At 46.8% G+C, this 23,619-nt stretch overlaps 1 protein-coding gene across 1 annotated transcript; it reads left to right on the forward strand.

The window, feature by feature from the left end:
• The first annotated feature begins 595 nt into the window (after positions 1-595).
• LOC146194530 (uncharacterized) lies at positions 596-22,691 on the forward strand. The gene is made up of 4 exons (XM_084596582.1): positions 596-2,429; positions 18,593-18,775; positions 18,981-19,346; positions 22,396-22,691. The coding sequence occupies exons 1-4, from the start codon at positions 596-598 to the stop codon at positions 22,689-22,691; spliced, it is 2,679 nt and encodes an 892-aa protein (XP_084452708.1).
• The last annotated feature ends 928 nt before the right edge of the window (positions 22,692-23,619 follow it).

The following is a 23,619-nucleotide window of genomic DNA, read 5'->3' on the forward strand; positions in this document are numbered from 1 at the left end:
AGGCAATGTTTGCTGATGCTAAATATAGGTGTAAAAATAAAATGAGAAAAAGAAAAGCTACGACGAAAAATATCTGCGAAAAGCATCAACTGTGTGTGCAAAGCATTATCACAGTATTCCCTTAGCGGCAGAGCTCAACGGTCCCCCCTAATTATTGCTTCACTGTGTAAGCTACCAATGATAATGTATGCATACTCTCTGCTTTCACTTATTCCGATTGACTTTTACCCTTTTTTTTTCATTTTTGTTTACTTTCCTGGCTTATTTTGTACATACTTATTTTTTAGTGCTACATTTGCAATGCTGTTGAACATAGTTTGCATCCATTATCAGCTTCCTCATCTATGATGTGTGTATTTTGTTTTTGCAGATGCCTGGGGTCCGCTTCTTCCAGTGCCACAGATGTGGGAAAAGAGTTGTGACGTTGAAATGTTTATTTCGTCACTTACATGCTGCCCATGGCTGTGAAAAGAACTGGTTGTGCGGTCTTTGTGGATGTATGAAAACATTTGCTTCTTACGGCACCTACCGCAAGCATGTTTCTAGATGCCATTCTGAAATCTTCAACAACACAGGGTCTGCATTCAGTGTGCAAATGTGTGGAGACAGCATTGAAATGACTGATGATGCCCAATCTAATCACCCTGACAGCTTGGAAGGAGGCAACCAAAGTGAACCCTTCTCTTCAAGCCTACAACCGAATTTGATGAAGCAGTTTGCACTCCTACAGTTGAAGTGGAAGGAGGGGAAACGGCTTCCAGATGCTACGCTTCAGGACATATCAGCTGATGTATTAATGTATCTGGAGCAATTTTCAAGGCATTTTCTTTCACCTGATGCCACCAGTGACAATGCTATTTCCTTTGTTGAGAAAGACCTGTCAAAGCTGCTAAGTCAGTTTGAGCGTGAAAGCTATTGGAAATACTCCTTCCCCTTTGTTGAACCAAAAAGCATCTGCCTTGGTGTTACGCCAAATGGAAAAAAAGAGACTTACTGCTATGTACCAGTGCTCAAGGTTCTAGAGCAGTTTTTTGAGGGTTCCTTCATTGATTTGCCCTTGAGAAATATGGAGGAACCGGGAGACTATCTTTTAGACGTTTTTGATGGCTCGGAATTCCAGATTCATGACTACTTTCAAGGAGATGTCACGAAGATTTGCCTGCAGCTTTATACTGATGAATTTGAACTGTGTGATCCCCTTGGAAGTAGGCGAGGTAAAAATAAGATAATGGCAGTTTACTACACAGTTTTGAACCGTCCAGTTGACAATAGGTCAAAGCTCTCATCAATTCATTTAGCTGTTCTTGCAAAAGAACATCATGTGAACAAATATGGGCTAAAAAAAGTGCTTGAACCCCTAGTTCATGATATAGCCTGTCTTGAAAGCACAGGAATCACTGTCAATGGCTATATCCTAAGAGGATCGGTTTTCTTTGTCACAGGGGATAACCTATCCTTGCATCGGCTTGGAGGGTTCAAATGTAATTTCACTCATGGCAGGATATGCCGACACTGCATGGCACTTCGGTGTGAGACTGCAGCCAAGCACCGTTCATCAGATTTTACTGAGAGAACTCCTGATCTACACACCCAGCACCTCAACTTACTTGCTCGTGGCGTTAGCTCCTTGTCACTCTATGGTGTACGAGGTGAATGCAGTGTGAAATTCTCTGGATTTCATCCTACTCGTCACCTTCCTCCAGACATTATGCATGACCTACACGAAGGTGTAATTCCATTCTTGCTACAGCATGTAATTAGGCAACTCGTGAAAGACAGTGTATTCACTCTAGAATCCCTGAACAGTGCAATTGCTGAGCATGTCTACTTAGGAAATGACAGAAGGAATAAACCAGAACAACTGTCTAATGCAATACTGCAAAAGGGTTCTGCCCTTAAGGGGAACTCCTCACAGATTTTCTGCTTCTTCCGTTATCTGCCACTTTATGTTGGTGAATGTGTGCCAAGAGGACACAAAGTGTGGGGAATCTATCTCCTCTTCAGAAAAATAGTTGACATTATAATGAGCAAGCAGGTGAAAGTTGAGCATGTTGCCTACCTTGAACGCCTGATAACATGTTTTTGTGTTGATTTCAAGGAAATGTTCCCATCAGTTGCCATTCCATGCAAAATGCATTACTTGATTCACTATCCGAGGTATATATTGATGTATGGCCCACTGTGCAGGCTTTGGGCAATGCGATATGAAGCCAAGCATCAATATTTTAAGGACTTAGCTAGGAAGTTAAGGAACTTCAAGGACATCTGTGTGACTCTTGCAAAGCGTCACCAAGGGCATGAGATGTACTTGCAGGCATGCAACAGCAGCTTTGAGACCTGGCAAACAACAGGATGCAAGCAAGTACTCTTTGAGCACATTCCTGCAGATGTACAGGTCTATATCTCTGCTAATGAGATGATTGCCCAAGGTATTTTTTCTCTGGTATCCACTTGCATTTGCAACACTGTGTACAGAGTTGGCAATGTTATGGTAATGGACATTTCTGCTGACCGGCCAGACTTTGTCATCATCACGAATATTTATTCAGTAAACAGGAACATTTTGATGTACACTCAAAAGCTTGAAACAGTGGAGTTTGACGAACATTTTCATGCTTATGTGGTAAGAAGACTCTCAGAGTGTGTAGTTGTGCCTGCAACTGTAGGTCTTCCAGTGGATGATGCAGCCTTGTATGTAGTGGGAAACAGAAGTCTGGTGTTCACAAGACATGCTTTAATCTAGATTTTTGTAGCCAGTTCGGACATTATTCCTTTTACTCCCACTTGCACATGCACCAGCATTCCATAGTTCTCTTGCAAACTTGAAAATAAATCTAACTGCAAACTTTGGCTGATCTTGTGACTCCTTTTTGTTGCTGTGCTTAAAATGCAAACTATTTGTGTAATAAATAACAGGAGACTAGTGCAGTGGCATTATCTTAGGCTGCACATACATACTAAATATAACAATTTCTGCAAAATAAAGTAAATCATGAAAGGCAGGTGAGGGAAAGCAGTTGTACATCGCTCTCTACTGAAAAAAACTGCATGAGTTGTACAAGATGTAAGAATCTGAATGTATAAGAATGTGTTCTTGTGAGTTTGAACATGAATTATGAGAGCCTGTACAGCCACTGTGCAGGAATGCATGAGAATATGCAAGCCTTTGTGGGACTGGACACGCATTTGTGAGAGCTTGTAGAGGCACATAAAGCCAGCGAATGTGAGCTGCCATAAACCTTTGTGCACATCTGCGCACCCAGTGAGGGTTCGCAGAGGCTACGCATGCTCTGCAAGAGCATGCCAACTTTGTGGTCATCTACATGCTTGAGTGCTAAAAAATTACTTGTCGAGACAGTGAAAACCCTTCAAATATGGAAGAGACCAAAGTGGGAGCTTTCATGTAATAATTCATGATTATATGCGACAGGCACTTTTTCATGGTTTGCAATTTTGGTCTTGGAATACAGTATATTTTCAACATTAGTAGAAAACTACTTGCTTCCTTTCATTATGCTGAAATTTTTATATTACAACATGCATGTTGACGAACTAGTCAACATATCAAGCTCACTGTAAGACAATGTCAAAAGTGAGTTACTGCAACTACATCTAATAGCATCATTTGCTTTTTCAACTGTTTGTTTCTGAAAGTTACATGCATACCATAGATGCATGAGAAAGGCTGTGTGCACTGCGTTGATGTGTTGCCTGCCATGTAGTTGACAGTCAAACTGGCGACGAAAATCGCCCTAATATTATGTTGCATATGAATGGAGGTGACACAGTAAAACTGCACAATATTACCACTATCAGTTAGGCATCACAAGTTTGAAGTATTTGCTTGGAGTTTCTGTAGAAGGAAAAATAAATGTGACAGCAGAAATGTCAGTCGACTCCAGTAGTGAACTTTACGAGCTCATATATCACTTGTAAAGACCACAGAAAGACAATCCTCAAATGACTGAACAGCAATAACAGATGGGATGGGAAATAAGATGACAATTCTGTTTCTTTCTCTCCCATCCTATCTTAAAGCACTGTTCACTCATTATGAACCAACCGGCCTGACTCTCTTTTTCTGCACAATTCAGCTGCACGTGCAACTCTTGCAGTGCAGTTTCCACCAGCAGTGCTGCATGGAAACGGCAGCTTGGTTGCCTTAGCTTCTTTATATGCTGTAGGCCACACAGACACGACGAAATATTTCTATGGCTAGTTTTATGAAGGCTTAATTGAAGTAACGTGCACGCAAACACCCTACACTTCCTTCACTTGGAGCTTGACCGGTAAGCTATTTTTGTATGTCGCATATCTTGCCTGACTTGACACGTCACGTTTTCACACAACAGTTCTTGCAACAGCCCTTGCTTTTGCTATAAGCTAGCATTAAGAATTTCGTCACCATTGAAGAGTTAAACACTGGAAGTAGTGAGGCACACATCACAAAAGTAAGTATCTCTCGCAGGTAATCAGTTTAAGCTGACAGCCATAGATGACTACCAGCCATAACGGAACAGTGTTCCAGCACTTCGGCGTCTTCGGTTTCTAAACAAATCACTCGATTTGTAGAAGGCCATACATAGTCTTCTAATCTAAACACACAACAGAATGGCCACTGCCGCTGTTTCTGATCAGGAATTTTAGCAAGGAACTTGGCGATGCCTGTGGGCCAAAGCTCCGGTGGCTCCGGCTCGCCAAACCACAGCATCGCATTTTTGACCTCAATGCCGCGGTCAACCTGACGTTCATGACAAGCACGTGGACAGTTTGTCCAGCGTCGCGAGAAAAGAACCGAAATTCATGGTGGCCTTTCGCTAGCACCGCCACATTTCTGAATGCGCAAACAAACAGGCGCGCATACATGACAAACATGCCGATACCACCCGATACCGTGTTTGCCGCTGTTAATCGAGGCGAGTGGCAAAGTATTGAAGACACAAAACTACGCAGGAGACAGGACACAGAAAGGAGGTAAACTGGAATGGATCAGACCTTTCTGTGCCCCGTCTCCTGCGTAGCTTTATGTCTTATCGACATAGCCCCTCATCTACTCCTCGAGTAAGCGGCTTCCGAAACCGAAACAAGTCGGAACCAGCCGAAGCAGCCGAAGCTGGTCGAAGTGCCAGCCATAACCAAAATGAGTGGGTGTTTGGGTTTGGGTCGTGCCTTTTTATTGCGCTGCTGGGGTCATCATGCTCTCGAGATATACGAGGCACAGTGGCACAGAGTGCAATAAAATAGCCCGTGTGATGTGCAGAGGCGTGGTCAGGTTCTTTGTAAACGTGTGCAAAAAGTGTCCCCGCGTACCCGACAGATAGTGCATCTTCGTGCGCTTTTACTGGAAACAACGCTGACGGGACTATTGAAGGGCGGCCACCACCCGGGAAACATTTGGCATCTCAGAGGTAAGTTAATTTCCTTCTTTCCTTTACATTATCCCGAAAACTTTGCGCAGAACTCATCATGCATGCCAACACAGCCCTAGCTCGTAAACACCAAGACCCGCATTTCATTATAACAAACGAATATTTGGTTTTGAGTACAAAAAGGGGGTGACTGCGCTTGCAGGTTCTTGGAAAGGAGACAGTGGCAGGAGCTAACCGATCATAGTAACATATGCCTTACAAATCAGCACTCGTAAGCCCATTGCGGGATGCACGGTGCAGACTCCGTACTGCGATTCGGCCTTCGGCAAGAATTTAGAATGGGCCACTTCGTAGTGCCTCGACCCGGGCCTTATGTTGCGCTGCAGTTGAAGTTCCAGCGCTTGCGCAGTTGAAACTACACGGACTTAATAAGCGGTAAAACCTACCTGTATTACGACAGGGCTTGTTCATTATTCTTATGTTCGATTAAATTTTGCATATCATGAGATATGGAGCCGGCGAACACGCGACGACACTGTTTCAGCTTCAACCGTACTTAAAGCTCCATTGTCGAGCCTTTAGTAGTAGAAGGGACAGCAAAAAAAGTTTATGAGCTATTTTTCGGCAGTATTGGCTTGGCAGTTTTTTTTTCATACCTTCTGTCTTGACTGAAGTAATCCACAAAACCTACAAAGTGCATATAAAATATAAAGCTCACAGAAATGATTTTTCTGGTCGGCTCTAGCAGCCCGAAAACATTATTGTATAACTAGACCACCTACTCACCACGTCAGCTTCAGCAAAAAAAAAAAAAATTGTGGATAATAGAGGCAGTTTCACTGCAGTCCTGATAAATATGGTGAAGTTGTTGAAGCAAAACTTGAGTATTGAATGCAAAATGAATTCCACCTAGATCAGCCAGAGCACAAGTTGAAAGGTGAAAACAGGCGCTTGACTAAATTCTCTTGTGAAAATTCATATTTCTGGTCTGACTCTGCGCATTCTTCAGAGTTGGCATAATGGGAGCTAAGGACGAACTTTTGCCTTTCTTGGTGCACTGCTCCTGCTTCCTTCAAGGAGCCATTGTGCGTAACCCGAGTTGGGGTGCGATCATTGCATGTTCACAGGGTGGTTGGGGAACAAACTTGGTGGCACAGTGAAAGCCATTGACAATATGCTGATGACAGGCTGCCTTTGGCTTGTATTTCTCTGTGTGTTTCGTATGTGTGAGGGTTCCATAAGCTGCCACATTTCATGTTAAGGTGACTGGCATCATCAAAACGTCAGTGTGATGATTGAAGTCCTCAGAATATGTCGTGATTTTATTTCTGGACAGACATTGCAGACATTGTTTACTGGACATACCTTTGGGTGAAAATTTAGTAGGTGAAGCTACAGGCAGAGTGCTTGCTTAGTATTCCAACATAACTACCCAAACAATGTCACTGTTTACTGGAAACAGACTGTTCAAGCTTCCAGCCTTCGAGTTGTTCACTCGTGCATTCCAGGTGAAGCACATTTACGCCTTGGCACATGGCAGGGTCAGGGGTCTGTTCATCACCACTGTACTAGGTTAGACTTCCAGTGGACTCAAAATGCCTTTTGCCATTGCCACAAGGTAGAATCTAAAAAAAAGGTTTGATGATGAACATACCGTTCGCTCTGTTAGCAGGTAAATAGTTAACGTAACTTTTCTTACTGGTTACATTATCTGGCACCTCTAGATGCATGTTGTGCCTGCTACGGGCACTGAATCCTTGGTGTGAGATCTGAGGTCCTAGCAGGATCACAGACTTTTATAATGCTACTTAAATTATGAGCAGATCAAGGTGACAGATAACAATACTTTACTAATAGTGAATCCCAATCGCAAAGTTTGGTTACTTACAGAACAATGTTTTCTGCTCTTTTTTGGAGCAACTGTATTCGAAATGCAGATCTGGAACACAGGTCCCATCATTCAAATGCAGATGGGGAGCGATTGCTGAGCCAAGATCGCTCCATGGAGCAGTCTGGATTGCTCTGCCGAAACCTACAGAACCGGCTGGAAGTTGAGTATTTGTTCAGCTGCACCCTCTATGAATGCAGATTGCTGTCATGAACTTGTGCTCACTCTTGAGGACAGCAAGTCTTAGAGCAGCAGTAGTATGTAATAATGTTTTTATAAACCTCACCTCGGAGTGCGACTCAAACTATGCGCAGAAACCATCTTTATGTGCTATTTGTGAACTCGAAGTCATTCCTCTACTCTGAAACTGCGAAAATGGTGGACTGCAACTTTGTTTAATTTGATAGTAGTGCAAAAAAAATCTTACTATGCTTGCCCACACTTGGCTGTACTAAAGAATGGCATAAACTGTTTATGTCAACGCCATCCCTAGAAGCAGCGGGAGAAATGCAGACCTATTACAGGTTTAAAAACAGACGGCACGTGTATATGAAGCACAGGCTAGTGCACGGAATGACGGGTACTTCCTCTGTCAGTCCACGGGCACCACCTACTTGTGTTGGTTGGTGCACGAGTTCCAAATGCGGAGTCGGGACACAGTATGGACTGGATGCACGGGTTCTGTTGCGGAGCGGGTAGACCATTTCAGTTCTGGGATTGTAATTCACTATATGTGCGGAGAAAAAGCAACTGAACGTGAGTCTCTGTTGGCATATATCGCATTGCCTGCTGCCATCGCTTTTGCTTTCAGTATGTGCTAGTGTCAGGAAGGCTTACAGCACAAGTGGGAGGGGAGACGCTGATCTGTGCCATTATGGAAAGGCAGAGTTGTTAACATGGACAAATACCTCTTTGCATCACCATGAAAGTTGCTAAGGCTCAGCTCCATGCACAATTAGGCTAGTAGAATGCAGGCATATTTCAGACAGCTCTGCAGCTACAGGCCTACAGCAACGGCTGTCATACCTTTAATGAGAACTCTTGTCTAAACTGGCAACATTTCACAAAGTGCAAAGTAAAATGCTGAGCATGTCTTTTTTTTTTCATTTAACAAATCTGATGGTCACAGTGAAGAAGTCATGAAATGTCTGTTAATATGCCTCTGCTGCCCCATTCGTAAAGCAAACAGATTGAAGTTCTCGAATGGGCATGGTTACAGTCCTGAGTAGTTCTGTTAGATGTGTCCGTAAGGGTGGCACATTGTTTTGGCTTCATCACTTTCATTGTTCAAAAGAATTCTAAACAGTAGGTGAATTGGAACTTAAAGTGGACAGAACAAATAAGCCATCTTTAGAGGCAGAAATACTGCAGATGGTGAGGCAATGGTCAGATGCCAAGGAGCCACGAGCCGCACCTGGACTTTGCAAGCAACCTTGTGCTACTCACGAGCCGCAGCTTGGCTTGTACAAAACATGCCTGCAAATGTAACCCTGCCTCAAGGCTGCCTACACCCTGCCGTGGTGGTTTCAGTGTTTAGGGTACTTGACTAGTGAGCTGGATGACCTGGATTCGATCCCAGCCGGGGTGGTTACATTTTGATCAAGGCAAAATGCTAGGCGCCCATGTGCGGTACAGTGTCAGTGCACATTAAAGAAGCTTAGATGGTCGAAATTGTCCAGAGCAACCTACAATGGCTGAATCTCATTGCCGAAGTTTCTTTGGGATGTTGAACCATATGAATCAAATCAAGGCGGCCTACTGTTAGCATTAGTAGGTGACCTTTGCTATGCCACAAAGTCTGCCCCTCACCTCCGAAATTTCGTTGTTTGCACTTCAACTCGGGTTACTTACACCTTGATGACACCTTTTCCTTAAACGGTTGTAGTTGATGAAAAGAAGTTTAAAAGCGTATCTCACTCTCAGTCAGTGAACTCCGAAAAAGGTGCTAATTTGGTTGTAAACTTCAGTTTTCTCATGAGAATTTGGTAATTGTCATAATTTGACCCTTAAAAAGTCATGTCTCTGCTGAAATGTTCATGTGGCAAGCTAGGTAGCTTCTGCAGATGGCTTGGATATATCAGAAGTGCTATGATGGTGAACTGTGCTTAGTGTCTGTCATACCTTAATGATGAAGGTGGCGAACGCTGATTAGACAGATTTTGTTGTGTTATGTTTCTGCACCCGGTTTCAGCCAGGTTTCTAGAAGTATGTGACACTGGGGGCTCCTCATACCACTCAATTTGTAAGTACGGTGGACGTCATATCATTTGCTCGCTATGTGCATTTCGTTGTGCGGGTTTAATAAGCTTTTCACGAAAGTGGATACAGTGAGTATGCATAGATCTGTTCTCTGAAGCATTCGCTGAGTGACAGCCCAGGCCAACCCTGGTAAACCCAGAACTTCTGCCACATTATTGTTTCATTGGTATGGCTTTGGCTACCCTCCTGATATCCCAGCTTCTGACACCAAGTATGCATAACCATGGTCTGTCATTAACTCCAGTGCTGTAATTGATCACCACATACTTCTGTGGTGCTGCACATTTCAAGTTATCACTGTATATAGTATGAGCAGTGTTTCGGAACCTACTTAGTGCTGAGCTGCGGTACACATTTGAGGACTAATAGCAAGTTTGCTCTGCGTGATGGCTTCCACAGACAAGGATACTCTTGTGGGGAAAGGCATGTTGCAGATGCCTGCATGACAACCCTTCTGATTTTGCCAGAAGACTTCCGATTTTTATTGCATAAGCAATACCACGTGAGGTTTCAGCCCATTGCGTATACCCGGCCTGTAGCCACGTTTGACCTTTGACCTTTAGAGATGAAAAAGAAGAAAGAAAGAGAAGCTATGTCGGCTTTGCTTACGCAACCTACTGGATTAATCTAAATCTAAATCCCAGCTAATTTTTGATTGCATGATCACTGCCCTAAATCTTCCGATAAGGGGCTTGTTCCTGCAAAGAATGGCTTTTCGAAACTGGCACCGAGGAATTAACATCATAATTGCCAGCATTGCTATTGGAGGCCACACTAGCACTATTAGCATCATTGGCTAAGCAGGAAATCAATCAGTCGATTTAGCTGAGCCAGATTAGGTGTGGCTGGTTGCAAAAACAGTTGGTGTACTGCATTGCTTGTAGGCAGCGATACGCAGCCAATGCAGGCACATTAGATATAGATGCTTTGCTGGCTTTGCTTTTGATCTTGGCTAAGGCAGCTGCTTGGTGCACTTGACATTAGAGGGTCATTGGTGTGGCTTCGCCTAGATGTCACGCCTTCCAATCCTCCTGTATTGAACTTCCAGCCGCATGCCTCGCGTTACCAAGCTGCTCTATGCCCAACAATGGTGTGATAGCTTTTGGTGTCCAAGCAAGCTGGGAGCCATAATTCTAAGCATACCTGAAAAGCCGTGCCTTTCACCAACTGCGAATATTCCTTCGCAGCTCAAGAGACAACCCCCCCCCCCCCCCACAGTGCCATGCGTCTGAAGACATACATACCCTCAGGAAATCATTAAACCATTGGTGTGTGCAGCACAGATGTTCTGTGTGCAAAACTGTGCATCCGGTGCCCCCTATCTTTCTATTTACAATATGATATTGCCCACAATTGCACCACTGTCCGGAGAAACCACTGTTCATACTTCATTTGTTATTGGGCTTTAAATGCTTGCTGCAACTCGGCACTCCGTACACTCTGAAATGCTGCTGAGGTATCCGGTGACGACTAGAAATGTGCCTACACCACAGCAGCATAATGCGATGATCAACTACAGCAATTGAAACCTGCAATTGGCAACATTTATTCATGCTCGGCATCAGCCGCAGGGACATCAAGAGGCTTCTCTTGGTCGTATCTGAAAGGATGTGCCAGTATTTTAGAGTCAAACAGATTGAGGTTCTCACAGAGCTGATGCTTTAGAGAGTGGGTGAGTGAATCCTTATTGTATCCACTTTCATGAAAGGCTTGGTATGCCGTAGGATAAAGTCTGCACAGCATATGAACGTTGCTATGCCCCCTATGTTTGCAAGTGGAGAGGAGGTCAAGGTGTCCCCATACTAGTGTCATTGCCATTTTGCGATTCGCGAGGAAACTTTCTCCTACACTTGAGAAGCTATTCAATTGGAGCTTCATTTCTAAAAAAAAAAAAAAACAGGCCTTGAGGACTGCTTATAGTAAAGGTTTCAGTCAAGGCATGTTTGTGAATATAGCAGTTAACCTGGTCCCCATGCACTGTTTCCACTGCATCGGGTAGAAGGGGATTTCTCAAGAAGACCTTGTTAGAAGGAATGCTCAGGGGCGGTCATGAATCTTAACCAAGCCTTGAGTAGAGGAATGGCTGTTTCCACCACTCTATGGAGCAGAGGCACATTGCTGAGTCAAGGCATATTTTCATGTGATTGTGAATTATTAAATGTTTGCTTCAGTGATGCATTCATACATCGTTAGCGCTGTCCTTGTCTTGCAATCGCCTAATGCAAGGCACAAATTTCACTTGAAATCTTAATGCTAGAGCATATAAGACAATCGCTAGATATTTTTAATGTTAGATGTAGATAATTACCAGAATTAATGGCAAGCAAGGAGGGTTCAAAGCACTTTTGTGCATAGTGGCACATCTAGCGCCCAGAGCTGGCCATATATAAAACTTTGACAAGAGTTTTATGACCGGAGGAAGCATTGAGGGCTCAGATATGGCTGTGGATTATGTAATGCACCTACATCCATCAAATTTCACTAACTTCTGTTATCAGTCTGTGGACAATAAATGCGTTTGAAGGTAACAGTTACGGTCGGAGATTGACCATCAAGATTCTAAGTTGCATTCAAACTTGAATAGAGTTGTGCCACTTTTACATGGCATTCTTGATCACCATTGAAAGATTCCATCATCTCACTAGAAGTTATTGTACCACCACTGTTGCAATCGATAATTCGCTGCTAGGCTCATGTAATACTCATGCCCTTTTGGAAATGTCTTATCAGCTTTTTTTGTATAAGTGGCAATGATATTGTACTTTCTGCAGTGTTCTGTGTCCTTTTTTTTTTCTTCATATGATCGTATATTTAGGATTGCATAATCTTGCAGGCTTGATTTTGTTTCTAGCCCTATATGCTGAGCCATATCCAAGAGTGCATAGTTCTACTTCTCAAAGGCCAGTTTAATATCCAGTTTTGCACTGCTCTGTTGTCTCGCTAATTTTTGTACCTTTCCACGAAGCAGTGCTCAAACGTCATTGATTGATACGGTATGGTTTGAAAACCCTTAAAATATCTGTTCGACTCAGGTATTAGATTTTGTGGTGGACTGATGCCGAGCAGCCTGTATGCTTGTCTGTTCCTCAGATTTCTGTAGTTCAAATCGAAATGTTTTGAATTGTTATCAAATAATAGTAGAGCACCTACTGGTTCCTTTCTCAAAATGTTTTGAAAAGACATGAGCTGAATTTTTGCATTTTTGGGATATAGTCTAGCCTTTTTTGCACTTTGCAGACGTCACACTGAAAACCTGTATCCAAGTCCGAACCCGCCAGGCCAAGAGCAGCTCAAGAAGAAAACCTCTAGCCAAGCTCCAACCTGGCGAACTGAAAGCAGCTGAAGTTTTGTAATCACCAGGTATCACCCATGCTGAGACATGGCATGAATAAAGCCAATCCAGGTGACCACATAGTATTGGTTTTGCAAGCATGCATGCTTTACACTTGAAGCCCATCTCATGGAAGGCATCATTTCTGCAAAACATTTTGTGTCAGAACTGCAGCAGACACTGATTGAGGCCTTGCACAAAGCCTAAAACTGGAAAATTAGTATTATGCGCAACACGAACGTGAGGAGTATGTATAGAGCCTTGCAACCATGCGAAGTATTAACATAGTATGGTATACCATTCCTGTGTCAATGTCTCATCCTTTGAGATCAGACTGCTGTCTTGAACCTTCCGAGTGCACTCAGTTCTTGCGCTATGCGAGTGTGCATATCCATGCGCTCTGCAGGTTAACTATGCAGAGACTTTGCCGGACTCGCAGTACGTGGGTGCAAAAGTCCTTGCAGTGAGCACATCCTCGCGCTGTGCGGGTTGATAACCACGCACAGATTTTGCGTGCTGAGTCAAGCACAAGATTTCCAGCCACTGCATAGACAGTTTCTGTTTTGCACTTAAGGTTATTTACCTAAATTTAATATTGTCTTCAGACAATGGAATTTGCAGTGGCTGACGAGCTACTTCATAAACTCACATTATTTACTAAAAATTAATTCCCCCGGTCTCATGCTCCAAAGGTATACATATATAGCCCGAGCCACAATCGTGCTGCTCTAAACCTTTCAGGAAATCAGGTTTGCCGCCTTCTGGAGCTTCAAAAGTATATACCGACCATGTATAAAAGGCTACGAAGTGACGCTGCCTTACACTCAGCATATGAGGTGTTATCCCTCCCCATAACACCCTAAGGCATATTCTGCAACCGTAACACCCTTATGATATGCAAGAGGTGATTTTCAATGACCGTAACACCCTAGGCTCAGGGTGTAAGGGTTTTTTGAATAGCGAGAATGCCCAAAGAGGTGTTTTTGTTTTTACAGTGTAGCCCTCAACTACGGCTCCTTTTCTCTATTTCCACTTTCACTCCCACCTTCCTCCCTTTCCTTACGGAGCGGTTGTGTTGTCCACAGAAAACAAGTGAGACAGTTACGGAGCCTTTCGTTTCCTATAAATAAATCAGTTTTTTCCTTACCGCGCGGTTCAGGTGTCTACAGAGCAAGTGTGATAGGTACTGCGCCTTTCTCTCCTGTGAACCAATTATACATATATATATATCTGTATATACAAAAGAAAGGAAATGATATCTACCAGCCCCTGTATCTGCTAAGTGATATTTTTTATTTATTTTATTTATTTATATCTCAAAGGCCCCATTTAAGGGATATTACATGATGGAGTGCTTATCGAGTACATGAAATATTCGATGGATCATCTGAAGGTTGATGGGTCGGAATAAAGTACGAAGGTGTTTGGCAAGTCATTCCAGTCCCGTGGGGTGCGAACAAAAAAAGATGACAGATGCGCAGATATCCGGGCAGGCGAAAGGTAAATGGTCTTTTCATGGTGCGTGCGGTTGGATGTATGGTGGGCGGTGCTGATGACAGGCTTTAGCAGGGGGTGATGGTAAAACTAGTGAAAAAGGCAAAGTCTAGCAATTTTGCGTCTGTGTGCTTAGTACATGCGTATGCATACTCTAGTTTGAGACAAATAAACGTTAGATAAGGTAGTAAATTATCTAAGGGGAGAGTTGCGCGCATTGTCCGCCGAAAAACGCCGAGCACGCGATCACCTTCGTTTGTTACCTGCGTTAAATGATGGGACCAATTTATATCACGTAGTAAATAAATGCCTAGGTATTTGTACCTTGATACAGCGACGATTTCAGTGTTGGAGATAAAATATTTGTGTTGTGTTAGGGAGCGACGACAATATAAAGATAGCATTGATGTTCAATGACATTAACCACTTATTGCACCAGGTTGCTACGCTTTCGATGCCCAGTTGAAGAGTTTTGGGGTCAGGGCTATTTTTTAGGACGGTAAATAACGAGGTCATCTGCAAACATCCGGAAGTTAGAACGTATGTTAGATAGTAAGTCATTTATAATATTTATAACTCTTCGCGTGATGCGACTGCTGGGTACTCTCCATTCTATGTTCTTTTTGGAAGAGACCCCTTATTGCCTTCGACACTTTGCTTCCCGCCGCTGTCCCCATCACCACCTATGCCCGCGATACCATCGCCTGAGCTGGCGCTGCTAGCCAGATTTCTCGTCACAATCTTAGCATCTATCAAGAAGCCCAAAAACGCCGCTACGACGCTCACCACCGCGAAGTTCACGATCCTCGCGGATCTATAGTGTTGCTCTGGGTTCCGTGCCGTCGTGTGGGGTTGTGTAAAAAACTTCTGCCCCACTACACAGGGCCTTACCGTGTACTACGCCAAGTGACTGACGTACCCTATGAGATTGCACCGCTCCGCCCAAAATCACCGACTGCTACAGCCACTTCCGAAATCGTACATGTCGCCCGCCTCAAGCCATAGTACTCCCCCTCCACACCGCATGCCTAATACGCACCGGGAAGTTGCTTTTTGGAGAAGGGGATAGTGTTACCGGGAAACGTGTGACCAAAGGGATGTGCTCATAGACAAAGACTATGACCGTGGAACGCGTGCAAGAGGAAGCGTTCAGAAAGACGACCACGCTGACAGAGTGGATGCTGCATGGCTACTGAAGTCTGCGTCGAGTTCAGCCCATCGCAGCGCCAGTTACATTACCTACATCCAAGTAAAAATATAAATAAGAAAAAGCAGAGGCTCAAGGATGGTGCCCTGGGGAACTCCTGACATAACAGATGTCCGTGTATTAGCTAGAAGAAATTGCGGCCGCTTAGTGAGGAAGTTGCGATTCCAATATTAAACAAAGAAATTAGGGTTCAGGCGGTAAAGTTAAAAAAAAAAAACGTTTATGAGGAACTTTGTCTAATGCCTTTTCAAAGTCTAGGATCAGGGCGTCAACAGGAATGATAAGATCAATGTTAGAGCTTAGGTGATTAATGAACAATGGTAATTGAGTGTCACAGGATAAACCTTTGAGAAAACCATGTTGACTGCTTTGACAAAAGTTGACCGATACTAGTAAATTCATAATATGAGAAAAGAGAACATGTTCCATCAACTTTGAAGGAATACTAGTGATAGATGTGGGTCCGTAATTATGAGACATGAAGACGAAAAAGCCTTTTTAGGAACTGAAATAACTTTGCCCACTTTCCAATCATGTGGTACAACACCTGATGAAAGAGACTGTTGAAAGATATGAGACAGTATGACACTAGTAGTATGTTTCGTGTTTTTCAATACCTTTGCATTGATGTCGTCAGTACCTGCTGATGACGTTAGTTTTATTGAGTCTATAAGTTTTAGAATATCGATTTGTTCAAACCTGATAGCAGGCATTGGCAGGAAATCAAAGAAATGGAAATTAGGGAGATCACCGTCAGGTAGGCGGGTGAAGACAAAACTGAAGGTTGAGCTCATACCTTCCACTACGTCTTGTTCTGCTAAATGGTTACTGTATTCGTCGCAAAGTGTAAGGGTATTGTTTGAGTCGGGATTAAAGTGCTTCCAGAATTTGACGAGGGTTTGTGCAAGCCTATATGGCAGTGTAGATGAGTAAAAGGAATGCTTGGATTGGAAAAACTTTAAAGTGTAAGATTTTTCGGCATCGTTGTATTTTTGCCATATGTTGGCATTGTTTGTCCTTGTGGCGGATCGAAAACTTTTTTCTTGTTGTTGAGACGTTTGAGAGTGTTAGTAAACCATGGTGAAGTATTGCGCTCAGTTATTGTAATAATCGGAATGTATACTGAAATCAGTTCGTGCATTTGTGCGACAGATACTGCGCCTTTCCCTTCCTGTGAACCAATTATTATTTCGAGTTCATTATTCGAACGACTGAGATAGTTACAGCGCCTTTCCCTTCCAGTGAACCAATTATTAATATTCATTGTTAATCGACATCTCGTCGAGCTCTCGTGTAGAACGGACGCGTCGCTCCGAGCTCCCTCCTCGCCCGGCAGGTCGCCCCTCTTCTCCCGCTCTTCTCATTCCCGCCGCTCTCTGCTCCGCCCCCTTTTCTCCGCACTCGCGTCTCCGTGCTCCTCGGGAGCGGATGCACGTCGGCGGGCTCCTACCGCCTTTACCCATTTCCCTTGGATTACCTTCATTGGATTACCTCATTGCGGTTTTGGAATACATCGCATGAGCGGTGAGTTGGCAAGCCGGCTATTTTCCTCCCTCAGAACCTCACACATACCCATTATGTGTGTCGCACTGGCCTCTTCCGCGTTGCCCCAGTGCTCCCTGAGAACCTCACACATACCCATTAGGTGAGTGTCGCCATGTCCTTTTCCGAGTTGCCTGCCCCAGTGCGCATTCGTGCCTTTTGTTTTCGGCTCCCTTGCGTGTACCCGTTCCCTCAGTGCGCGTTCGTGCTTCGCCTGCCGATCAGACTCTGTCCGCATTCTCCCAGTGCGCTTCCGTGCTCCTTGTCCATATCTCCGCCTCTGTGTGTGACGTACGGATCTCTTGTGCATACATCAGTGAAGTGCTGTGCGCCATGGACTCTCTGGTGCCTTGAAATGGACCTAGCCTGGCTGGATAAAGCGTCGTCTTTAAGAGACACAACGACCCACAATGGAAGCCAGAGCAGATACCCTCCGGACCAAGCTTCCTGGTCGCAACCGTCGCGCGGGCAGCTTTGACTGCTGCCGCATGCTTTGAAAACTGTGCGAAGAGGCCACAAAAATTTTAGAAGCTCGGGTCCGAGCAAAAAAGCTCGTAGCCGCCTCAAAGAGACCCCCATCTTCGGAGGGTATTCATACGCCACCACAGCTCCCAGCAAGCCCTGTTTACCTCTCCCTTCGGGATCCGGAACAAACGCCAGCACCACCTTTCCTCAGGCGGTTCGATGCCTCCTGGATAGACTCGCCCACCCCTGGCCAGTAAGCCAATCCATCCACCTTGCTTGCCATAATCCCAAGCATTGCGCACGAGGAGAACCCTACAGCTTCAAATGAGAGGACAACTACCCCCGAAACATCCCAGTCTGGGTTTTCCTCACAACTCACAGCTCTCCAGGGAGCACTAGCCATTGCCATTGAAGATGCCTTCATTGAGGCAGACTATGAAACTGAGCCTAATTGGGTCGATATACAGAAAAAATCTCGAACCGCTGAGCCGAACAACCACAACCACTCCCCCTCTTTCAAGGTTGCCGATCCTGGGTAGGATGTTTCCTCCCCTAAACTCCGAGGACACTGTCCCTCGCATCTCCCCCCTGACCTCCGGGGCTTCGTCTGCCCTCAAGAGCTCCAGTTCGGCTGTTCCTCCCCGGCAGCAACACCAACCTGTGAACAACCTCACACATAAAGACACCACCAACCAGGCCACTCAACCTAAGCGCAGAAAACACAAGACTCGCCGCGCGGAGCAAAGAGTGCCTCAAGAAAAGCCCTCTGCCGGTATTCCCAGCAATACCTCTAATGTCTCCGCACGCGTAGCCCCAGCGGCCCGCTTCTCTGCTCCACCCATGGACTCGGACTCTGCAAACTCAGCAACAATCCTCTTTCATCCGGCTCGGAAAAGACAACTTCCTCTATCCCAGCAGGGACTCCATCGCGAAGTTTGTGGCCGCCTTACCTGGAGTTAAGGCTGTCAGGGTAAACCTGCGCCGTAATGTCTGTGCTGTGGGTACCCACCCTTCAAGTAATCTTGATTCTCTCCTAGCTGTCAACGACATCTTTGGTGTCAAAGTGCGAGCTAAGGAAGCTGGTGGCAAGACCTCCTCTGGCCTCGTTTTCTCAATCGACCCCAGCCTCTCTGAGGACGAAATCCTCAACGGACTTGAAAGCAGCGTCCCTGTCCTTGGATGTTGGCGCACCGGCAAAGATCTAGTCATCCGCTTCGCAGGTACTGAGCCACCACAAGAGGTAGCCCTGTAGAACCACCGGCGCTCTGTTCGCGCTCGGCGCCCACGCCCTTTACAATGTCTCGAGTGTGGAGTTTATGGCCATGCAACGGCGGCCTGCACCTTTCCCCCCACTGTCTTCTCTGCGGTGCTTCTCACCCGACAGACGACTGTGACGCGGCCGCCCCTCACTGTCTCAACTGTAAGGGGAAGCATGCCGCTACAAGGCAAGGTGCCCACGCTGGCAACAGGAGAGGCAGGTCGCCATTGCGTTGGCCACATCCAAGACCAGCATCACACGGCAAGAGGCCATTGAAATAATGAAAAAGGACCTAGCTGAGCCTGCCAGTACAAGTTCTGGCAAAGCTGCCGAGTCGACAAACTCCTTCCAACCCCACGAGATCACCCAGCAACCACCGCTGAGCCACGCAGCTCGACTTCCCACAATCCCCAGTCTTACTGCGGTGTCGCGAAGTCGCCCCCACGCGCAGCCCCTGCACCATGCCCTGCTCACACTGACCAGCGCGATGCCACCACAGCCGCACTTGCAGCTGCCGTCACGACTCTCATCGGGTATTTTCCTGCCAACTCACCTGCGCGGCAACTCTGCGCAGATGCTCTTGCCGCTCATGATGCCTTTAACCAACATGGCTAAAAACCAGCAAGTACATCGGCCGCGAGTGATGAAGTGGAACTGTTCTTCCCTCCGCCGCCGTCAACCTGAGCTCGCAGCTGTTCTGCCACTCAAGCAGTGGGATATCCTGGCTCTCCAGGCGACCCACGATCGTGCAGAAGATTTTCCCCTACCCGGATATTAGGGATATAGTGGTGCGACAATGTGTGCATCATCCCAGTGCAATGCCGATCCGTGCTGTGATACTTCCCATCCTCCCGGCACACCTCGGACGGCTATTTACGTGCACGCCTCACAACCCCATTCTGTAGTTGGGGTGGATGATCTTACAGGTGGACTCATTGAGTGTGTTGCATTCAAAGTCTGTGTGAGAAATACGGACACTACTATCGAATCTGTCTATATTCGGCCTGGCCACCACTGGGACGCTCGCTTCATTGAGCACTTAACCGCCCGACTGGGGGGTGACGCGCTCATATGTGGTGACTTCAATTCTCACAACACAGAGTGGGGCTAACGAAGCACTACCAGACAAGGTCGCGAACTCCTCGACGCCATCTATGCAGCAGGACTCAATATTCTGAATAATGGCTCCCCTACCTTTGTGTGTTCTCGGGCGGCCCCTTCGGCAATTGACCTCACGATCGCCTCCCCCTCCTCGACTACAGATGGGAAACATCGGCGGATACTGCTGGGTTGGACCATCTCCCCATTGAAATTACTGCGCTCGTAGACCATCCCCCTGAGAAGAACGTCTACCATGCCGTGCAGAGGAGCCTCTTCCGGAAACTGTGTAGTACTCAATGTGCCGACACAGACTTCTTTGGACACATCGCTGCTTGCGCTACTTCCGCCACAACCCGCTGTGCTGTTATTCCTGGATCCCCCGTCCCGGATGTGAAACTGCATAACTTGCACTCCGCCCGACGCAAAGCACAGTGTAAAGCTCGCCGCACGGGAAAACCCGAGGACTGGACGCCTAGGTGCCTGCTGCCGCCGCCGTGCCAAAAACCTTTGCAGACGCAGCTGGATTAAACTCTGTAGAGCTCTAGACGGTCCCCGATCCCTGAAACGAGGGTGGCGAATCCTTTCGTCAATGCTCTGGCCTCGTGTTCCTCGAGCCCCTGTCCTCGCCATAGCAGTAGCACGTGGAATCACAGACTCGGCTCTCTCCGAGCTTCTCGCTGATCACTTGCCACTTCCTTGGCCGTGAGTGCAGCAGTGCCCGCTGCCACCTCCCATGCTCGGATCACCCTTGTTCCGGCTCATCTTGCTGATGATATCTGATTGCTCTCGACTCCTGACTTCACCCCTCACGAGCTAGATGCAAGTCTAGCTTCCAGGAAGCAAAGATCTGCCCCGGGGCCCGATGGTATCACATACCAAACGTTAAAAAATTCGACACTCACCAGCGCGCCCGGCTCTTTAAGGCGTATAATGCTCTTTTTTCATTCCGGCTTCCTTCCTGATGAGTGGCGGTCAGCTACAGTCATCCCAGTCCTGAAGAGGGGCAAGCAACCTTCACGACTAAACTCATATAGACCAATCTGCCTCACCTCCGTCCCTGGTAAGGTCCTAGAATCCCTAGCGCTAAACCACCTCCAATGGATAGCGGATGCAATGGGGGCTATTGCACCGGAACAGACCGGATTCAGAAAATGTCGATCTACAACTGACTGCATCACAGAGGTTGTTGCTTTTCTCGAGCAGCCTAAAAGCCACTCGCAAGTGTGCATATTTCCTCCTACTGGACGTCCGAAACGGCTTTAACTCTATCTCTCACAGCTCAATTTCAGATGCTCTTCGCGCCCTCGGTGTAGTTGGGAAATTCTTTGGCTACATCCAAAACTTTTTCTCTGATCGCACCTTTAATGTTAAGGCTGGTTCCTCTTTAGGCTTTTCTCGCAGTGTCCTCTGTGGCGTCCCTCGGGCAGCGTACTCAGCCCCTTTCTGTTTAACCTCGTCTTGTCACAGCTTCCTCGCCGCATCACAGCCCACCACTCTGGTGTGCGCATTTGCTTGTACGCAGACGACATAGCCCTTTACTGCAGCAGTTCGACACTCTGCGGCCGCACCGTCCGCGCAGAGCTCCAGTTTGCCTTACTCACAGTTCAACAGCTTCTCCAAAGTGTGGGGCTTTCCTTGTCCCCCACAAAAATCGAAGCCCTCGTGTTTCACCCACGCCTTGCGGCTATGTACCTCATGCCGCAACTCACACTAGGATGGGCTCCTCTGCCCTGGAAGAAATCGGCCCGCTATTTGGGGCTCACAATTGACCACGAACTCTCCTGGCGCCCCGCCGTTTCTTCCCTCATAAAAGCAGCCTCCCAAGTCGACACGACCGCAAACAAGTTGCTAGCTAAGGGTGAGGAGTGCTCCCCGTTCCTTGCCATTAGATTTTACAATGGCATCGCATTGGCGAAAATCCTTTATGCACTACCATTCGTCAACATCCCCCCTCTCCTATAGCAAGCCATCGACACTGACCAGCGGAGTGCTATTCGCAAATTCTTACGCCTCCCTCACTTCTCCCAAGTTGCAGCTACCTATGGGGAAGCTGCGCAGTGACCTGTTTCACTACGCGCCGAACGGTTCGCCTTGAGTGCGATCGAGCGCATGAGGCGAGCCCCCGACACTGCTGCCATCATCGCACTGCTTCACAGTGCCCCTCATTCCAAAATAGTTCGCATAGTCGGTACGTTCGACACAGAGATCGCAGACCCCCTCCGCAGTCCTCTCTGAGGCCTCCCCCTCACTCTTGCTCACCAGTCCAAATCAAACTGAAAGTGAGCGGAATACGTTCCAAGCAAAACACACCCATATGTGCAATGCGACAAGAGTCCAAGAGTCCGCTGCTCTAATAGACGAGGAACTCCATGGCAGGGTTCGGTGCACGGAATGGGGCTACCGCAACTGCAGCCTGCTTCGTTCCTGCCACCAACTCAAGGACTGTGTGCCGCCTTCCTTTCGGAGCCTCTTCCCCAACAGCTGACCAAGCGGCCCTACACCTGGCCGCGGACTTCCTCCTAAGTAGTTCTAATGTTGCCGCTGCTGCCATCCTGTGTGAATTCAAGCCAGCCTCGCAGATCCTACACAAGCCTGAGTACAGCATACCTGCTGTACAATCACTAAGCAACAAGCTTAGAGCGATTGAGGACAGAGGCATCGACCTCATTCTCCAATGGCTTCCTGCACATGTCGGCATCCCAAGCAACGAACGGGCTGATGCCCTGGCCAAGAGTGCCCACACTGGCGACGCACCTGTAACCAATTATCAAATTTGATGTGACCAGTCCAAGAATTATGACTTGAACACTTGCTGCTCACCCAGACGCCCGCGTTGCAGGCGGCAATGCCCCACGAACAATCAAGTTCCCTGACTTCACGGCTCCCCAGCGCGCAATCATTTTTAGAATGCGTATCGGCTGTGTTTGGACAAAGGAACGACTGCACCGCCTTCGCCGGACCGGACTTCCGTCTTGCAGAGACTGTGGTGCTGTGGAGACTGGATCACTTACTCGTGTATTGTCCGGCCTACGACGGGCAAAGACTTGAACTCTTTGCTGGCTATCGCAAGTTGGGGATCCCAGTAGCTACTAGCGATGACCTGCTCTTTCCACGTGGCCCCCGACATAAAGTCCAGCGTGCTTTCTTTGCCCTTCTGGACTACCTGAAGTCCACCCACCTTATTATGCGCCTATGACATCTTGGCGTTTTGCTTCACCTGTGCTGCAGTGCATTTCTGTAATGTACTCAATCTGTAGCTAGCTCGTGTTATCCTGTGTCCGTTTGACCTACCTTGAGCCATCCCGTGTTCAAGTGTTCTCACGTTTTGTCCTCACCTTGCCGCTCCTAGTGACAGTGTCCTCCGCGGCTTGCGGATTTCCCGCGTTTGTGCTCCGGGCGCCTGTGCGCGTGGGAGTCTCCTACTCGTCTCATCCCGTGTCTTCTTCGTTCTCCCCCTGTGCCTTTTGCATCCCCTTGTGCTCCCTTGTGTTCTGTGCGCTTTGGCCTCGTACCGTACTCCTGGCTGTGTCATCCTAGTGCTTTATGCCTTTGTGCGTTGTGCCCGAACTATGACTGTGCCCTCCCTGACCATGCCTTTCTTCGCTTGGTCAAAGTGTGTCTTCACTGCCTCTGCCTTCGCACATTGTGCCCATCCTGTGACTCGTTACTGTGCTCAGTGGCTGTGTAGTGTTTGTGCTCACTCGA

The sequence above is a fragment of the Amblyomma maculatum genome, chromosome 3 (genome assembly GCF_055883805.1).
Source record: "Amblyomma maculatum isolate TAMU_Amacu chromosome 3, ASM5588380v1, whole genome shotgun sequence".
Taxonomy (NCBI): Eukaryota; Metazoa; Arthropoda; class Arachnida; order Ixodida; family Ixodidae; genus Amblyomma; species Amblyomma maculatum.